Source organism: Mus pahari, chromosome 6 (assembly GCF_900095145.1).
Source record: "Mus pahari chromosome 6, PAHARI_EIJ_v1.1, whole genome shotgun sequence".
Classification (NCBI taxonomy): Eukaryota; Metazoa; Chordata; class Mammalia; order Rodentia; family Muridae; genus Mus; species Mus pahari.
The window spans coordinates 80,186,619-80,205,296 of record NC_034595.1 but is presented as its reverse complement, the minus strand read 5'-3'; the positions used below and the strand labels follow the sequence as shown (position 1 = coordinate 80,205,296).

Sequence of the window (18,678 nt, the reverse complement as noted above, 5' to 3'; positions counted from 1 at the left end):
AAAGTAAAAATGTGTTGTTGATAAATAGTTCCCGTGTAAGTCAGGAGCCGAAATAACAATAGCTTTGCAGCTAATCGGGCTCCGATTTACTTGCATTATTGTCAGGGTCGATTATGAAACTGAAGTTTGGTGCCTCCTTTTTTATCATGTTTTTCCCCTTGTAGCAGTTGTGTTTAATGTCATTAAAAAGAAATAAAAGTTCTCGTCAGTGGCATATGTACTGTGGCCGTCTGTTCTGGGCTTTGGAGGAGCACTCTCTGCCTTCCTCTGCGTAGGTCGTTCCGTTTGGGAGGGCGGCGGCATTTAATAGAATATGGTTCTGGGAAGGAGAAAGTGCTTGCACCCTGTTCTTTTGAGGGTAAATTACAGTGCTGAGGAAGGCGTTCCAGCAGTTAAGAAATGTTGCAATTGATTGGGATTTGCAGCTACATATGGTGCATGTCAGGAGCCTGACATGGGGAGAGCCTGAAATATCCCTGTGCTGCTGTTTTTGCAGAGGGGGGAAGACCAGGCAGCCGGCAGCGGGCGGGCGGGTGGGCAGGCGGGCAGTGCCTCGCATTCCTTCCCTTACCATGGATCCATGGCCGGCCACTGTGTCTGTTTAGGAAACCATGTGTTTTCAGGGCATTCTCCCTTTGGAAACAGGAGAAACAGAATCAATAATTTGAAATTGGTGGGTGTTCTTAACCCAACTTATCCAGAAATTGTTGCTCCAAGAACAACTGTCCAGTGTGAAGATTGGATGTATGTGGGTAGATGCTGGAGAGAGAGAACATTCTTTAAATCCCTTTTATGGACCTAAGCTTTCTCAGAGCAAGGATATAAGGACAGCAGTAATAGATTGTCACCTACATTAGCCAGTGCTCTTAAAATCCCAGCTCCTGCTGGGAAAATAGCTAGCAACATCCTTGGACAGGCTCTCTGACCTGCTGCTCTTTATGTTTTGCGGGTATTTTGAGACAGGATCTCACTATGAAACCCAGACTGGCTTCAAACTTAAGTCCTGCCTCCGTCTTCTGAAAGGAAGGAGATTACAGACAAGTGTTACCATGCCAAGTTTTGTCTGGAGTGTGTGTGTGTGTGTGTGTGTGTGTGTGTGTTTTAGACAAAGCCATTCTTACTCTAGGCAAAAGCTCGCACAGAAATGTGGTAAACACTTAGCTGTTTGATATGCTTGTCTCTGTGTGTGGTTTTCTTAACCCATGTATATGTATTGTTCCTGTCAAGTGTACCTTTTGGTAACTACTTCACTTCCTGTTTATATCAGGGTTAGTTTTTACCATATATATCAAAGGTTTCAGAGACCAAGATGAATTCTCTGAAATGATGGTGTCTCATTCATCTTGTTAGAAGCGGGTAGAAAAAGAAGTGGGCCAGGCTCATTCTCTAAGGAACCCATCTTGGGCTTTTATAGGACGAAAAACTAATGTCCTCCTTTATTCCCTAAATAATCCAAAGGTTTGGAGAGGGAGGGAGAGGGAGAGAAACTAATGTCCTCCTTTATTCCCTAAATAATCCAAAGGTTTGGAGGGGGAGGGGGAGAGAGAATATGTGTTTGTGCGCACACTGGGGGCACCTGTTGGGTAAATATTTCCATTTGTCACAGAGGCAACTGGTCGGTGTTGGAATTCCTTAATAAGTAAACACCTGCCTTGTCATTCCAACCCATTTATTCCTCCATAACAGCTGAAACACGTCGTAGATGGAAAATCTGGCCCTCCCTGAGGAATATGATCTTCGGCAGTTGAGTGACAATCCTGAAATGTATCCCAAGGCTACTATCTGAGATGACCTTAACTTACTAACTTCAGGTTATATTTTCAAGTTTGTTTTCGTTTTTTTGTTTTGTTTTTAATCTGTGGACTGGCCCTGGGGGGTAGTCAGAATCCAGAAGCAATACTTAAAACAAAACTTAGTAGTGAATAAGGCAGGTGTCTGAAACCTCATAGATGGTCTGGGGAAATGTTATGTATGTCTGTAAAGGGCTGAATTTGATTTCAGAGGACGCCTTTACTGAGGATAGGCAGAAAATTCTTGTTGCCAATACCTGGCAGCCCTATCTCTTCAGCTTCCACCAAGGTTTCCAGGACAACCTTTAGTTACTATACTGGGTGGGTAGGCTCTGAATGCAGTATTGGTAGAAAGGAAGACTACTCCCCACTCAGAGACGTGACTACCCGAGGTGTCGGGGTCTCCTGCCTTTCTATCCAGCATTTTTCCTGCAAGCCTGCTGTGGTCTTGGTCTTAGAGCTGCCTGGACCTTTCCCAAATTGCAAAAATCATTGGAGTCACCTGAGAGGAATAGAGGGACCACTTCTTGAATAATAGCTATAGTATTTGATTGCAAGTAATAGTTGATTCAAGAAGAGTGAGGTCCTTACTTGAGAAAGGACAAACTAAGCTAGAAGAACAGTTTGCTCCCTTCAGATCCATTATGGTGTACCACAGGCATGGAGAAACTAGAAACCTTGCTCAAACAGCAGGCTTTCCAAACACCACTACCTACCTCTACCCAATGCTTCTCCGCTTCTTAGTTGAAAGCAGACGGGCAGAGGGAGCCTCCATGGGGTCTGGTTTGGTGTTCTTCTGTTCAAAGGCTTCTGAGGCCTTCCTCTCCCTCTGCTTTCAGACCCTGCACATCTGACATCCTCTCGCCTGGCTCTGGACGAGAGTGTTTGAGGTGCCCTATTTACTGGTCTGCTCATTGGCTAATGGCGTCATTCCTCTGCCTGCCTTTTAACCTGCTGTTGGAATCTTAATGATGTTCCTTTAACAGCCCAGAAGAGCTGAATACTGAATGATTTCTGCAGAAAGCTGCCTTTGCAGTTCTTCACTCCGTACCCCTACCCCAGATAAGAACCACGGCCCTCTGGCAGGACTAAGCGCCCAGCCCTCTCCAGAGAGGAAAACCCTTTGTTTTAAGAAACTGAGCAGATGCTTGCATACCTATGTGGTGAGGCAGCCCAAGCTGGGCTTAGAGAGGAACCTCAGAAAGACGATGGTGGAGCAGCTATTTTCTTCTCCTACACGTGCACCCCCATCTGTTCAAGAATTCCCTTCCAACTCTAGCTTGGCTGGCAGACATGTCCCTAAGAAGCTGCAGGCCAAAATGGAAGAGAACTGATTCCCTCCTCCACACATCCTGACTTGCTGCCAATTGCCAGAAAAAGAGGGCAACGTTTGGGCATTTACCAAAAGACTAGGATGTGCCTTTTCATTTGTCTTTATTTTACATTTAAAAAGTGGTTATTGCTCTAACTGGATTGGAGGTAAGGACCTCCCTTAAGGAGCCTTGGTCTTGCAGCCCCGTTCAGCAGGGATGGAAGTCACGAGACAATGAGTGGAACCTCATTCCCTCCCAGGAGGAAGCCCTTAGTATTGCTGACATCTGCCCTTACCCGTCTCTCCTCTCCTCTGCTGCTGCACTTGGAGCAAGCACAGGGGTGGCTGACCCAACTTTGAGAGCTGTTAGAGACCCGAATGAAGGGGCAGTCATTGGGTGATGGCTTTCAGCTCTGACTTGGGCACCTGTGCTCATCATTCAGTACCACAGATATTTTACCAAGCACCTACTATGTGCTGGGAACAGCCACCCACACTCCCTTGGCCACCGATGGAAGATGGAGAGTCCACCTTTCCAGTGCAGGCGTTTGGCAGCCATGGTGCTTCAGTCTCCAAGAAGTCTGCTGCCACATCAAGCACCTTTTTTTTTTTAAACCAGTAAGGGGCAAAGGAGAGGAGGGAGAGAGAGGGAGGTGGGGGAGTAGGGGGTGGGAGGGAAGAGGGAGGGGTGGGGGAGGGAGGGAGCACACTAGCTGTCACTTTACACTGAAAGCTCTAGAGAAGTAGATGAGAGCCCTGGATAACTTTCAGAGGACCATGAATGAGATGGCAAGATCCAAAGACATCCCCCCACCCCACCCCCAGGCCAGTAGTGACAGTGGCTGCTCTCTGCTCTCTGCCTGTCTCGTATAAACGGCTTTCCAGTAGCTCGCTCAGCAGTCTCTATGATGCTGTAGGATGTAGGTGTTTTCACTTATCCAAGCTGACACTGCTGCCCCCAGCCAAGGCACTTCCTTTAAACGCGGGCAGTACCTTCGTCTAGAGCTGCTTAAAACTCCACACAGATGACCTCACCGCAAAGATCTATCTTTGTCCGAGCTAGATGCAAGCAGACATGGAGGCCTTGGCAGAGCGGTCAGGTTTCTGGAGCGAAGCCCGGTGGTGTTTTCCAAGAGTCCAAACAACTGGCATCGTACACATTTGCAAAGGTGCACCTTGTACCACAGATGGCCTTAGTGGCTGAACCCAGAAAGTGTCTGATAGAGTCAGGACCCTTGAAAAGCTGGCAGCGGTGCAGCTTCCCCGGTCCCGTTGGTCTGACAGACACAGCTCCAGACAGTCTTGGTAGCTGCTTTCTCCCAGAGCTTTGTGCGTTTTCTCAGAGGAAGCCAGTCCGGGAGAAGTAAGGCAGGGCTCTCCCATGTACTTGTGCCTTCTTCAGAATGGGGTGCAGCCTTTTAGCTTTGTGGCTTATTTGATTTTTTTTTTTTCCAGAATTTGGGTTTGTAGTTAGTTCAGCCTCCTCCGAAAGACTAGGGTGGGGAGAAAGAGAAACTGTGGCTAGCTGCGCCCCCACCGCTTTTACAGCTCTCATCCCGTGCATAGGAAGGACATGGACCAGCAGGGGATGCAGCCCATCCCTTGCAGATGGGGGTATCCATGCTTTGATGGTGTTCACAGAGGACTTCTTTGGAAACCAGGAAGGGACCAGGTAAGAGAAGTGGCCAGAGCCAGTTGAATGGACTCCTTGTAAGGTAGGAAACGGGACAGAGGAGAAAAGGAACAGCGGGGCTACAGCCTAAAAGCCAGGCTCTTGTCCCTCGTAGAAACAAAAAGAATAGCCCTGCCTGGAAGTCTTGTCTTTCTCCCCTTTCACACGCAGCCTTCGGTCAAGCTGAGTGGCCCAGATGTGAGTCCTGTGCCAAGAGCCTTGGCACCCAGTCTACCCCGCAGCAATGGCATCCCTCTGGCTGGGTCTCTCTCTCTCTCTCTCATTCTGCAACTCTGTCTCCGGGTGTAGCCTCAGCCACGGACAGTGCTGAGGTACACCTGGAGTCAGGGGTTAGTGAGAGGCTTCAGGAACTGCTATCAGAAAGAGAGAAGCCAAGAGAGAGGATAGTCAGCCCAATGATAGGAGAAGATGGAGGTGGGTGGAGCTGCAGAGCGGGCCAGATGCATGTTGGACAATCACCATCAGAACAGGAGGTCCTCTCGCATTCTCTACTGTCTTCTGAGCTGCTCAGAGCAAGCACTGAAAAGGTATCATATCTGTTTTCATAAAAGAGGAAATGAAGGAACAGAGGTAAAACACTGCCCCAGGCATGTCACCCCTTCTCCTGCTGTCCCGGCCACAGCAACGAGGAACTTTGCCTTCCCCATTGGCTGTCAAAAAAAAAAAAAAAAAAAAAAAAGACACTGGCCCTTGGCACCCTGCAAAAGGCAAGGATTCAAAATCAATTTGCAGTGTCCCCTGTGTGTCACACCGGCAGCAGCCAAGCTTGGCTTTGCCCAGCTGCTGCCATGCCAGGCCCTGAGCTGACCCCTTCCCTTGTGCAGTCTAGGGACTTCAGATGTCTAAGGACACCCACCAAGCCACGGTGTTGCCCTCACCTTGCTGCGGAGGAGACCCCCACCCTGATGCTCTGGTGTGCTGGTTTCTGATGCACTCTTGGTTTTCTCCTTGCTGTTATTGGGCTCGTTGTCCTTGATGATGTCATACTGGCGGCAGAAGAGAGCTATAACACCTAAGGAGTTAGGCGGGGCAGTCTGAGTTCTCGTCTTGCCTGCTGGATGGGTCCCCTCCAGGGCCATCCCCAAATGGCCTCTGCCTGGCTGCCGCAGCCTCCCTCCAGCCTCTGCCTGGCCCCCAGCCGTCCCTATCATTGCTGCTGGGCCGTCCCCCCCAGCATGAGTCTGATCATGCCTCCCTGGTACCCTTTCTTTAAGCCTCTGACAGCTACCACAGAAATGATCACAGCATTGATTGAGCACATGCCAGGCCCTGTGCTGTGCACTGACGTAGCCAATCTCACTTGATCCTCACAACTCCAACCTATTATTATCAGTCCCAGGGTACAAAGGGAGCACACTGGTGTGACAGTTTCCTTAACTCAAGGTCATGCCACGGTGCAGCTAGGAGGTGCTGTACAGAGCCTGCTCACTGTCTACTATCAGCCCGGGAAGGTGGTTAGTATTCACACTGCTAGCTCCAGTTCGAGGTGTGTGCCGCTTCTTTCTCGATCCTTGCCGGATAGCTCTCAGCTTTCCACCACAGTGGATAAAGGCCAACAGCTCCTACTTCTCTAACATCCTAACAGACTCCCGCCACAAGTTTGGGTTAGTTCTCTGTTTATAGTGTTATGATTACATAAACACGGTCCATGCCGAGTCTAATAATGTACCATTCTTAATCCCCCTTTCCATATAGCCCTTGTCATCCTGCCTTTTATCAAGTGCCTGTTCTTCTATGTGCCTAAGAAACCCTTCCCCATGCCCTGCCCCAAATGCTTCTTCAACAGAATCTGCCTTCAAACACCACGATAATTAGGCTTGAGCGTGATGTTCCAATCTCTCAAGGGACTCTAGTCTCCAGCCTCCCCTCCCTTTCTTCCGGACCTTTCCACCTTCTCTTCTAGGCTGCAGCCACTGAGTGAGGCTGTGAGCATCATTTGTTGTTTCTTGAACCTCTTAACCCAAACAAGCTTCCTCTGTTGGCTGCCTGATTAGCTTCTAGTCAGTCTCACTGCTCAACTCCCATGTTATCTCTGTTCTGCGTCTTTGGCCCTGTGGTTTCAGTGTTGGAAATCGAACCTACGACTTCATAGATGACTCTACCACTGAGCCACACCTCACTCCAGCCTCCCCTTTCTTCCCCTTACTTCTAGCTCCAGAGTTCTCATATTATGCTATTTTAAGTTTATTTTTTACTATTTTTAAGTGTGTGTGTGTGTGTGTGTGTGTGTGTGTGTGTGTGTGTGATGTAGGTGTGTAGGTGCAGGTACCCACAGAGGCCAGACGTGTTGGCTCCCCCTAGAACTGGAGTTTCTAGTGGTTGTGAGTCACCTGATGTGTATGCTGGGAACCGAACATGGGGTCCTCTGGAAGATCAGTAGGGGTCCTTAATCTCTGAGCCATCTCTCCAGCCCTGTCCCACACATTAGAACCACTAAAGCACTCATTATCTTCAATTATAGCTAAGTGCAATCTTGTTCAAGCCCAAGTTCCTTGCAAGCTCAAGACTCTTCCTAGTCATGACTAAACACTACACTCTCCAGTGGAACAACTGGTCAATGAATGGCAGCTACATTGAATAGAGAGATGAACAACATCTGGACTTTATCCTCAGGGAGCTGAGAGATTAGGAAGAAAAGAGTGTCCTAAGCCCACCCAAATTACATAAAGATTAAAGAAGGGGAGTGTGCTGTGGGGCCACAAAGGCAGGAAGGCCATTCCTGGGAGTGCGTGGGGATTTGCATGGTTGAAGCTCAGCTGCATCTGGAAGAAGAGGGAATTAAGGAGAGTGCTCCAAGTCTAAGGTCAGGCCTCTGAGCTTCCCAAGCTTGAAAACCCTTGGAGGTCCAGCATCCCAAGTACAGTGACAGTAACCATGGCTACCCTGGAAGGCTGGACCACTTCCAAGAGGAAAAAGGCAAGTGCCCACAGTATACAAGGTGGTAGTAACATGCTGTGTGTGGGGTGGAGGGGATTAGAGAAGGGGTTTAGCCCCCAGAGCTGCCACAGGCAAGTCTTAGGGATTTCGCCGACTCCCAGTCATCTCCAAGCCCCTCACCCTTGGTGCCAGTGGGGTCAGGAAAGGAGGGCCTGGAGGCCTGACTCACCTGCCCACATGAAGAGGACCACAACAATGATCAGCACCTCGCCCGTTCGCAGCTGCTGGTTCCTCCCCATCTCCTTCATGGTCACCTCATCTGTGGAGAGAGATAAGTTAGCCCTATGTTCCTTTCCTCCCGAGGGCCTCTGTCAGTGCCAACACACACAACAGAGAGCGATCCAGGAACAGGGTGGAGGCTGTTTGGGGCGACAGCATTTGGACTGGATCTTAAGGAGAAAGTCTGCACGGCAGTCTCCTTCCAGGGGCCTTGAGCAAACCTTCGTCATCGCCTGAATGCCTGTCTTTCCTCCTGCCCTGCCCAGCCTTCCTCACCTAACCTGCCCTCCTTGCCCTGGACTTGCCTTTGTTCTTTGAGGCCATCTTTTCAGCCTCCCGTGGGGTCTTGAAGAGCACAGGCTCACTGGCTGGGCTCTGTCCCTGAATGGAGATGGCCTGCACATGGACAATGTACTCTGTGTCCTCCTCCAGGTCCCAGAGAGCGCAGGACCGGGTGGTGGTGTTCACCTCCTGAATGAAGCGGAGCATCCGCACGTCCTTCTTCTAGAAAGGGAAGAGTTTGCTATGTTAGCACGCAGGGCACCGACACCACATCCACCCACCTCGAAAGGGACAAGCTCCCCCTTGGGGCGACAGCATTTGGATTCGATCTTAAGGAGGAAGTCTGCAGGGCAGTCTCCTTCCAGGGGCCTCGAGCAAACCTTCTTCATCACCTGAGTGTCTGTCTTTCCTCCTGCCCTGCCCAGCCTTCCTCACCTAACCCCAGCCCCACCACATGGCTGTTACATTCCTGCCACCTGGGACAGCCTTATTTCCACGATAGAGCTAAGGAAACAGCTTCAGAGGGGTCAGAGGGTTGCCCAGGGCCACACATCTTCTGAGGAGCAAGCATTTGAGGTCAGACCCTTGCTCTGAATTACCGTGTCCCCAGCCAAGACCTCCTGAGCCCTTGTCCAAGGACTAGGGACCTTCTGTGACCCCAATTCTAAGCTAGATGTACAACTTGTCCCCGTATCTCTTGCCCTGCGGTTTCTTTTCCTTTTCTGATTCTCTACCATCATCCTCCATCCCAGACACTATTTTTTCCAGTTTTTTTCCCTTTTTTTAAGATGGGGGGGGGGATTTGCTGTGTTGCCTGGCTGACCTTGGACTTGAAGTCCTTCTACTACTCCCCCCCCCCAACCTCCTGAGTTCTGGGATTACAGCATGGAATACCATATGCGCCCAGTTTCCAGTCACCATCTTGATATGGCCTCTCCCCTTAAGCACCCTCAAGGGTTACCTGCTGAGAGATGGCAAAGCCGATGACAACCTCATCCTCCAGGACATCCCAGCTGACCACGGCAGAGTTGGCCTTGAGGTGCCCGACAGTCACATTCACGGGGGCAGAGGGGCTGTCTGCAGGGAGGGAGGTACCTGAGTCTGAGCGTGCCCTGCTGTGCAGCCCAGCCCCACCACATATGAGAAAGAGAAAGCTGGGGGAGGCTATGTGAACAAGGATCCAAGGTCTCAGCTGGGCCACGTGGCTCTTGGTTCCTCAGTGGCTGAAAGGCCCCAGGCTCCTTGTGACTAGCATAGAAACTCCTGCTGGCTATAGACTGGCCAAACCAAGGGTCTCCTAAAATAAAATTGGTGGGCCTGGGCTTGAACCAGGGTGAGAGCTAGTGGATAGGTGGTTAGTCATGGAGCGGGGAATAGCTGAATGGGAGTTGCAGGAGCTGATTAGCCTGAGAAAAAGCAGCCACAAGGACTCCTAGTCCATTGCTCTTTCTATGGCCTCATGCTCTCAAGTGAGTGACCTTGAGGGAAGGAGACAGACCCTGAGATGAAGAGCCAGGAAAGGTTGAGCCCTGGCATGGAATTGATGGGCAACCTCACATGGTGAGCTGGGCAGAGGGCACCTAAGGGAAAGGGTCAAATCGAGCCTCTCCACACTCCGTAGGTCCTCACGTGCTAGGGATAGAGGAAGTTAGAGAAGAGGGGACATTCAGAACAGGGCCCCTTGGTGGAGAGACACCAAGATAGCCCAAGGCCTTCTGGGTGAAGGAAGAAGGTGAATGGGGGAACGTCAGAGATAAGTGGGAGAGCAGCGGGGGGGGGGGGCGGGTAGGGGGGAGGAGCAGGGCAGGAAGGACCTTCCAGGAGAGGGGAGTAGAGTCACGCGGGGTTATATCACGCAAGAGGGCAGGTGCCGTGATTAGAAGCCCTGGCCCTGAGTAGTAACCCCATACCCCTCAGACGAGTGGACTTAAGGCTCCAGGATTATGCCAGACATTCTGATGGAAAGGGACAGAAGGACACAGACAGGTGGCTGAGGTCACAGAACCAGAGAGCAGACAAGTGGAACATTGGAGACAGGCAAGGAGACAGAAGCAGGGCGAGAAAGAGAGTGAGGCAGCAACAGCCGCCAGGAGGGACAGGATTGGGGTGATCTAGGGAGGCAGAGTCCCGTGGGGTGGGCCAGACACTGACTACAGCAGGGTTAGCGTTCCCCCCCCCGCCCACCATCCCCCCCCCCCGCAAACACATTCTTCAACCTCTGGTTACAGTTCTCTTCGTAGTCGCTCCTGCGCAGCGAGATACAGCCTATGGGTCTCTGAGAGATCTTTGGGGATACAGAGGGAGGCCCAAGGTGGGGCACTAGTGTCCTCAGCTGCTCTCAGGGCCAGAAAAGGTGGCTGAGGCAAAGACTCAGGGTTAGGGGATGACCTGAAGGGACCAGGAGCAGCAAGAGCTTTAAAAATTCAGGGCTTAGGTGACTGGCAGAGGTTTGGAAGCTGAAGGACGGGTCTAGGGGTCAAAAAGGTTCGGAGGCGCTAGGGTCGGGTCAGGAGAGTAGGGACCAGGTGACCCAGGAGGTACTCAGGGAGCAGGAAGGGAACCGAGGACTTCCCGGTGGCGGCGTGGGAGGGGAAGCTGTTCCCTCCCTCGTCCCCCTCCCCGGGCCCCCTTACCCGCCTGCACCAGCGCGAAGCAGACGCAGCCTAGCCACAGGCGGAGCGCGGCGCGGGGCGGCCAGGCGCACGGCCCTGGGGGCATGGCGACTCCTGGGCCCGGTGACCGCTCGCACTCACGCTCCAGCCCGCGGCCCTCCCGGCCGGGCCGCCCCGCGCCGCCCCGCGCCGCCTGCATATCGGCTCCGCGGACAGCGACTCCCGCGCGGCGGCGGCGGTGGTGGTGGCGGTGGCGGCGGCGGCGGCGGCGGCCGCGTCCACGTCGGGCGCCTGGGGGGCGGGGCGCCCCCGCTGCGGGGAGAGGGCGGGGGCGGGGTGAGGACCGAGGGCGCCCCCACTCCTGTCCCCGCTCTTCACTCTGTCGGCTCCCGGGAAGCCAGGGGCTTCGGGGACCCCGCGGCTCACGCTCTCTGACCGATGCAGGACCCGCAGCACCGTGCTGCGGTCAGTCCCAGCCTCAACCCTGACCTGGCCAGGTCCGGCCCTTCCCCAGGGGAGAGGGAGGGCAAGTGCTTGGGAGATGCCCATCTGTGCCCCATCTCTCACTCCAGCCCACACCCCGGGCGCGCGCGCGCGCACACACACACACACACACACACACACACACACACACACACACACACGAGTGTAAGGGGGTACAGACAGGGTACTCTGGGGAATATGTCTGTATTGGGACTGACGAGGCTCTCCTCTGACCCCCTGGAGGTCTAGGTGAGACCTCCGGACCAATCCTTTCTTTTTCTTGTGCCTATTTTTAATCCCCTCGAGAGCACTGCGAACATCTGTCAGGCACAGACACTCTGCAGGCCTTGCCTGGGTTTGGGACTTGGTTCTCTCTGCAGCCCCTTCAGGTCCACTCTGCTGCGGGCGTCTCATGTAGGTGGACACTGCAGTTGGGTAACTTGTTTTGTCCAAGGACCCACCACAGGCAGGATTTGAATTCAAGGTGGGTTCAACTCCACACACTCCTCACCCAGCGTGACTTTAACACTCCAGCATCTAGAATCTATCTCTTTCTAAAACTGGCACATTCTGGATTATTAAAAGAACAATCTGGAACCGTATTTCTCCAAGATCAGAGGGGCCGAGGCTGTGGTTTCTGGACGCTCTTGGGACCACTATATCCATTCTGGCCTGGCTGAGCAGTGATTTAGCTAATGGCTCTAAAGTGGTAGGGGCTGGAAGATGTGGGAGATAGTTCCAGCTAATTAGCACACGTTGATAACCCTTTTCTCATCACCTTGGGAACAGCCAGATGCCAGCCTGTCCTCATACACCCTTCTGTCTACTCCTTTGATGGTCTTAGAGGCAGAGAGGAGCCTCCATCCCACACTTCCTATCCTGCCCCCAAGGAGAATCACTACAGGACAGCAGAAGGCTCCCCCAACCCCAGCCTCTTACTTTCTTGGGCTGGAGTCCCATTCAGAGAGCCAAGGTTAAGGAGCGAGGTTAGACCAGAGAGGCATCTCACAGAAGCCTCTAAGATCTTCCATCCTATCCCCAGGCTTTAGATGAAGAAACTGAATCACAGAGCTAGAGAACCCAGGGCTTGGTGCACAACCCTACCCCCCATAAGGCAAACACACACACACATACACACACACACACACACACACACACACACACACACACTACTCCTGTACTAATGCTCACTCAAGGATTATTTCTCCCCAAGTTTCTACCTGATCCCCTGGGAAGAATGAGGTGTGGGGGTCAGGGGGTTCTGCTGAGCTTTCCATTCACAACACCCAGCCTTCTGTAGCCCCAGGACTCCATGCTAGGCAGGCTGACCTCCCACCCCGCGCCATCTGTTTTCTTGGCCACATACTTTGTCCTGGGGGGCCTTGTTAGGTCTTGGACCTTCCCGGACGGTAGCCCAGCTAGGGCAACTTCCCCTTCTTTTTCTTTCTCTTCTGTTAGCTGCTGCCCACTCTGCCCTACCCACCCCACCCTACCAGCTGCAGCTTAACCCCCAAGGACCTCCTTGTCTTCCCCAGACTACCAGGGGGCCGGCAGGAGCAACTGGAGTCTCTTCAGTTGGCTATCGCAGGAGCAGCAGGAAAGAGAGGGGTCAGATAGAGGTCACAGGATCCAATTTTATCCTGGCTGAGGAAAAAGGAGAGGGTCCTGGTGGGGTCTGGCCTATAGTCCAGTGATGGGGAAAGGAGAGCCTCTGCGCCACCTGCTGGCAGTTCTGGGAAAAAACCCAGGCGGATGTAGGGCGTTAGGAGGGGGGAAAGGACAATCAGTGTTCACTGCCTGGGGGCTGGGAGGAAAGGCTTGCGGGTCGCTTTTAGAAGGGCCATGGCAGATTTGGAGAATTTGGAGCGTTGTGGCCATGGGGTGTAGCCTTCCTAAGATTCATGAGGTGCTTGGGCATTGTCTCAGTTCTGGAGGAAGCCCTGGCCTGGAATCTAGCACCCAGTAGGAGCTAGTTAGAAGCAGGAAGACTGAAAGGAACCGGAGATGCCCCGAGGGAGCCTGGGAAGGAGGTTGTCAGCACCACTTGGTTTATATACGCCATCCTGTGCTTTCTACCTTAGCCAGACACACAGTAGGTATTCAGTAATGTCTGTTGACTCTGTGGAACAAATTCATTCTTCAAACATGTATTTATTGAATAGCCACTATGCACCGAGTTCCAGGCAACATTCTGAAAGAACACACAACACTTGAACTAGAGAAGGGGAAATAGAGAGTCTGGAGCAGAGGAAGTGTCCTCCGAAGTCACTGACGCCTGGGGACTCACCAACATTTGGACCCCCGTGGGTGTCAAAGCTGTCCCGAGTCTGAGAGCCTATCTTAGGCGGCAGGCCCCCCACAGCAGATAACAGTTTGCCATCTAGAAGGTTCTTGTTCCGATCTTGGAGCAGACTTGGCTCACGTCTACTCTGCTCTTTGTTTCTTTTTCTTTCTTTCTTTCTTTTTTTGGTTTTTGAGACAGGGTTTCTCTGTGTAGCCCTGGCTGTCCTGGAACTCACTCTGTAGACCAGGCTGGCCTCGAACTCAGAGAGTCATCTGCCTCTGCCTCCTGAGTGCTGGGATTAAAGTCCTGAGCCAACACTGCTCAGCTAGCGTGGTATTTAGACACAGGAAGACAAGACTCAGGAGAAGGCAGGAGATTGCTTTGAAGTACAGTAGGAAGAACTCACTCTTGACCTGCATTAATGGGATTTTAAGGTTGGTGCACATCGCTAGCCTCAGTTATAGATGAAGAAACTGAGCCTCAGAGAATTGAGGGACGTGGCTGCAACCACCCAGACAATGAACTATGGAGCCGTGTCTAAAATGTGTGGCTTCAAGTTCAGGACCTGATGTGACCTTTTACCTCCCTTACCTCTAAGGACCTTTCAGGGGACCAGTGTAAAAGTAATTTTTATTTGCCTGATGTAACTGCTGTCTCCCAGGCTCACTGCCTCCCTCTGCTAACCCAGGCCTAGTCCTGGAAGCTTCTAGCCTCTGTACAATCTAATCTAGGCCTAGAATGTCTCCAGCCTCTGAGGCTTGCTTTCTAGCCTTTCTGGTTCTCTCTGAGCTCTGGCTGGCTGGCTGGCTCAACTCAGCCGTTCCAGCTCAAACTCCTGCCCAAGCTGACTGCTTCAATTTGACTTCTCTCTCAGCCTCTGACTGAACTGCTCTGGTTGACCTCATACTAACTTTGGCAATCTGCTCTAATCTTCTGGCTCCTTCTCGTTCTCTGGCTCATTCTGTCTTCACCTGTCTTTAGCTTGTTTTCTCTTCACTCTGTAAGTGAATTCTCTGTAAGTGTCCTGGTAAAGCTGCCTCCTTCTCCTCTCTCTGCACATTTCCCTCTTGTGTTGTCTTTCTTTCCCCTCTTTCCTCCGGAGAGTTGGGCGTATCCTACTCTGTCAGATGTTTCTCTGATTTGTCACTTTGTCTGCCATTCAACTTGACATCGCTTTCAAACATGGCTGCTTCCTTTTACAAACTAACTTTACTTGCATTGTTTGGGATTAAAGGTGCGTACTAAGGGGCTGTCTGCATTCTAGCCAGATCACACAGACCTAGAAGGTCTTTGGATGTGATCAGAGCAGCCATATTGCTGGATTAGTATTTCTCTGAAGGACATAAGGGCTTGATGCTCCCAGGGGCAGTGGTGAAACCCGGGGACCGACCCATCATTTACCAACGCTTTCCATAGTCCATTGTCCCCACGATGCTTATGGTTGAGAACATTATGTCCATGTCATTGCTGAAGAAACTGATGTTCAAAATGAGAAACGGGTTTGCTGTGGGTTGTATAGCCAGGAGACACTGGTCTGGCTTATCTCGGAGATTAGTCTCTGATGTCCCCATTGTGGTGAGGCTTGGCTAGGTTCATAGTTCCCAAGGTCGTAGCAAGGAGGGCTTCTAGGAGGAGGTGATGCATGGGCCAGCTGGAGAAGAGGTAGAACATTGTGTTACATGTGGAGGGGGGGCAGGGGAAGCCATGCGTGTGAGGGGCAGGAGAGTTACTGGCACTGGGCTGAAGCATGGGGAACGAGAGAACCAAAAAGACTGTCCTGCGAGAGAAGATGGGGCTATGGGAGCTTCATTCATTCAACACTCGCTGAGAACCTACTAGACACTGTGAACAAGGCCAGCTCTCCAAGGGCCTCACGTTTCAGGGGGACACGCTAAGTGAGCACCAATGACTAAATACCTCTGAGAGTCAGGGGAAGTGGCACAGGAGTTAAAAGCACTGGCTGCTCTTTCAGGGGACCCAGAACCCGTTCCCAGCAACCTCTTAGCAGCTCACAAACATCTGTAACTCCAGTTCTGGGAGATACAGATCCAATACTCTCTCCAGCCTCCTCAGGCACAAGACAAGCATGTGGTGCACAGACATACAGGCAGACAAAACATCTATTTATACATGCCACACACACACACTCACACACACACAAACACACACAGAGATGCGTACACACACAGAGGCACACAGGCACACACACTCACAGGCACACCCATACATACACACTTATACACAGAGGCACACATATACACATATTCACACACAGAGGTACACAAACACACACACAGAGGCACACACATACATTCATCTTCCAAGGCTGGGATACACGTGTGGTTCAGTTGGTAAAGTGTCTGCCCAGCACTCAAGAGGCCTTGACCTCAGTCCTCAGCACTATATAAATTGGATGTGATTGTCAACTACTATGATGTCAGCACTAGGGAGGTAGAGGCACAAGGTTTGGGAGTTGTACTGGCTAATTTTGTGTCAACTTGACACAGGCTGGAGTTATAACGAGAAAGGAGCTTCCGTTGGGGAAATGCCTCCATGAGATCCAGCTGTAAGGCATTTTCTCAATTAGTGATCAAGGGGTGAGGTCCCCTTGTGGGTGGTGCCATCTCTGGGCTGGTAGTCTTGGTTCTATAAGAGAGCAGGCTGAGCAAGCCAGGGGAAGCAAGCCTGTAAGCAGCATCCCTTCATGGCCTCTGCATCAGCTCCTGCTTCCTACCCTGTGTGAGTTCCAGTCCTGACTTCCTTTGGTGATTAACAGCAATGTGGAAAATGTAAGCTGAATAAACCCTTTCTTCCCCAACTTGCTTCTTGGTCATGATGTTTGTGCAGGAATAGAAACCCTGACTAAGCCGGGCGTGGTGGCGCACGCCTTTAATCCCAGCACTTGGGAGGCAGAGGCAGGCGGATTTCTGAGTTCGAGGCCAGCCTGGTCTACAGAGTGAGTTCCAGGACAGCCAGAGCTATACAGAGAAACCCTGTCTCGAAAAACCAAAAAAAAAAAAAAAAAAAAAAAAAAAAAAAAAAAAAAAAAGAAAAAAAAGAAACCCTGACTAAGACAGGAGTAGGAGTTAAGATCATCCTTGGGTACATAATGAGTTCGAGGCCAGCCTGGGTTCATGAGACTCAATCTCATACATTCGTATATCTTCCGAGGCTGACAGGGGCTGAGATGATATGGGTTAAGGTGGCTGAGAAGGTATGTTTAGCTAACGTGGTTTAAGGGTGGCATCTGAGCCGAGAGCAAAGACCGGAGGCGGGTATATCAAATCACAGTAGCGTTCCAGCAGTGGGGACAGCTAGTACAAAGGTCCCGGGACAGCGGTGTGCTTGGCATGTTCAGGAGATCAGGAAAGACGAAAAGGAGATCGAAAGGAGCCTTACTTGCAGAGTGAGAGGAAATGGGGGCAGCGGGGGATGGGGCAGAGTGTGGGAGAAAGCTTTCATTGGCTCACTAGCAACGGGAAGCCTCACAAAGTCCATCTGTGGTGTGATGGATTTACAGGTTAAAAGGCTCACGGTGCAGGCAGGCCGGACCACAGAAAACAGGGTTGGGACCAGGTGACCTGTGAAGAGCCAAGGAGGCTGGTGCGGTAGCAGAGCCAGAAATGACCACCTTCATCCGAGCGGTGGCCGAACTAACAGGGACAAAAGAAGCAGCTGAGACTTTTTTTTTTTTTATTTAATTTTTTGTAGGAGGAGCCAGTGGATAGAACTTAAAGGAGGCGTGAGAGGGGTGGGGAGGAAGGACAGGAAGCTGGGCGGGGCTCCGCTGTCCCAGTTCACCTGGTTGGGTGATGCTGGGCCGGTAACTCCACCTCTTTGAGCCACTGATGTGGTCTTTTGGTAATAAGTACCTACGCCACAGAATGGGATCTGACAGTCGGGGTGAAGAGGAGGGAGGAAGGGAGGGAGCAGGCACGAAGAGGAGGAGAAGGAGGAGCCTTGTAATTAGGTGAAGGAATCCTCCGATCTCCACAGATCTTCATTTCACAGTGCTCTGGGACTGGAACATAGACCATCTTAAGATGCCCAGGGCTCTCAAAGCCTGTCTGCTCTGTGCCTCAAACCTCAACTCTAGCTTTACCTCTGGATACAGTTTCTCAGCCACACCCCACAGTCATCCGGATATCTCAAGAGTGTGGACCCGAGGCCCTCTCATAAAGGGTCCTGCAGGACTGGAGTGGAGGTTCAAGGATAAAGGCCCTGTTCCCAACAGGGTTGGGGAGCACAGTACACTTCGGCTCACTCCTCAGCTGAGCCTGTCTAGTTCACCTCAACTGTTTTCACTGGCCAAGTAGGGCCACACAGAGTGAAGATCTGAGGTTCCAGAAAACCCCCACCTCTCACATGGCCTATTCTGAGGGTTCGCCGCACCCCCCAGGGGAAGATGGCCCTGCAGAACCAGGACATGACCAGCAGAGGGCGTCCACTCCAGTCATAGTGAATCCACACGCTCTTCTAAACAGGAAGACCCTAGAGATCCAGATGAAGCTGGCGACCGCCACCCGGAATGGCAGTTCTCGGGGAACCCATTAAAGGCTCAGCCACTAGCACCAGGGAGGGTCTAGTGTCATCAAGCCCCAGTTTTCTCGTCTATAAAAGGGCCCCTTCCATAATGTCTGCCACGGGCAGTTCTCTGAGGATTCAGTGTGAATTAAAGGTGGTGTGGAAGTGTTGGGGCACGCGGGTCATCATTTTGTTATCATTATTTATTTTATTTTGAGACAGGCTTGTATGGAGCTGGCTTTGAATTCCAGATCCTCCTGCCTCTACCTTGTAAGTGCCGAGGTCACAGGCAGATGGCCCCACCCCTCGCAAGCTTGCTGTTGTTATTTGTACAACTGGGAATTGAACCCAAGCTCTTAACACCATCAGGTGCTCTGCGTCAGAGCCACACCCTAGCCCCAGTTATGTCACCTGAAGATGCCTGCTATTTGTAACCACCATGTGGTAGTTATTAAGATAAAGACAAGGATTCAGGCATTGCCTTGGATTTCCTAACGAGGGAACAGTAACCTCGAACTGCCTAGTGACCCTGGGTGGCTTCA

General features: G+C 51.7%; 1 protein-coding gene across 1 annotated transcript; it reads right to left on the bottom strand.

Annotated features, from left to right (window-relative positions):
- Window positions 1-4,541: 4,541 nt before the first annotated feature.
- On the bottom strand, window positions 4,542-11,087 carry Fndc5 (fibronectin type III domain containing 5). The gene is made up of 6 exons (XM_021200363.2): window positions 10,867-11,087; window positions 9,195-9,310; window positions 8,257-8,455; window positions 7,902-7,991; window positions 5,674-5,807; window positions 4,542-5,331 (listed from the first exon to the last, which is right to left on the bottom strand). Exons 1-6 carry the CDS (start codon window positions 11,042-11,044, stop codon window positions 5,326-5,328), a joined length of 723 nt encoding a protein of 240 aa, XP_021056022.1. The 5' UTR covers window positions 11,045-11,087; the 3' UTR covers window positions 4,542-5,325.
- Between the last annotated feature and the right edge of the window lie 7,591 nt (window positions 11,088-18,678).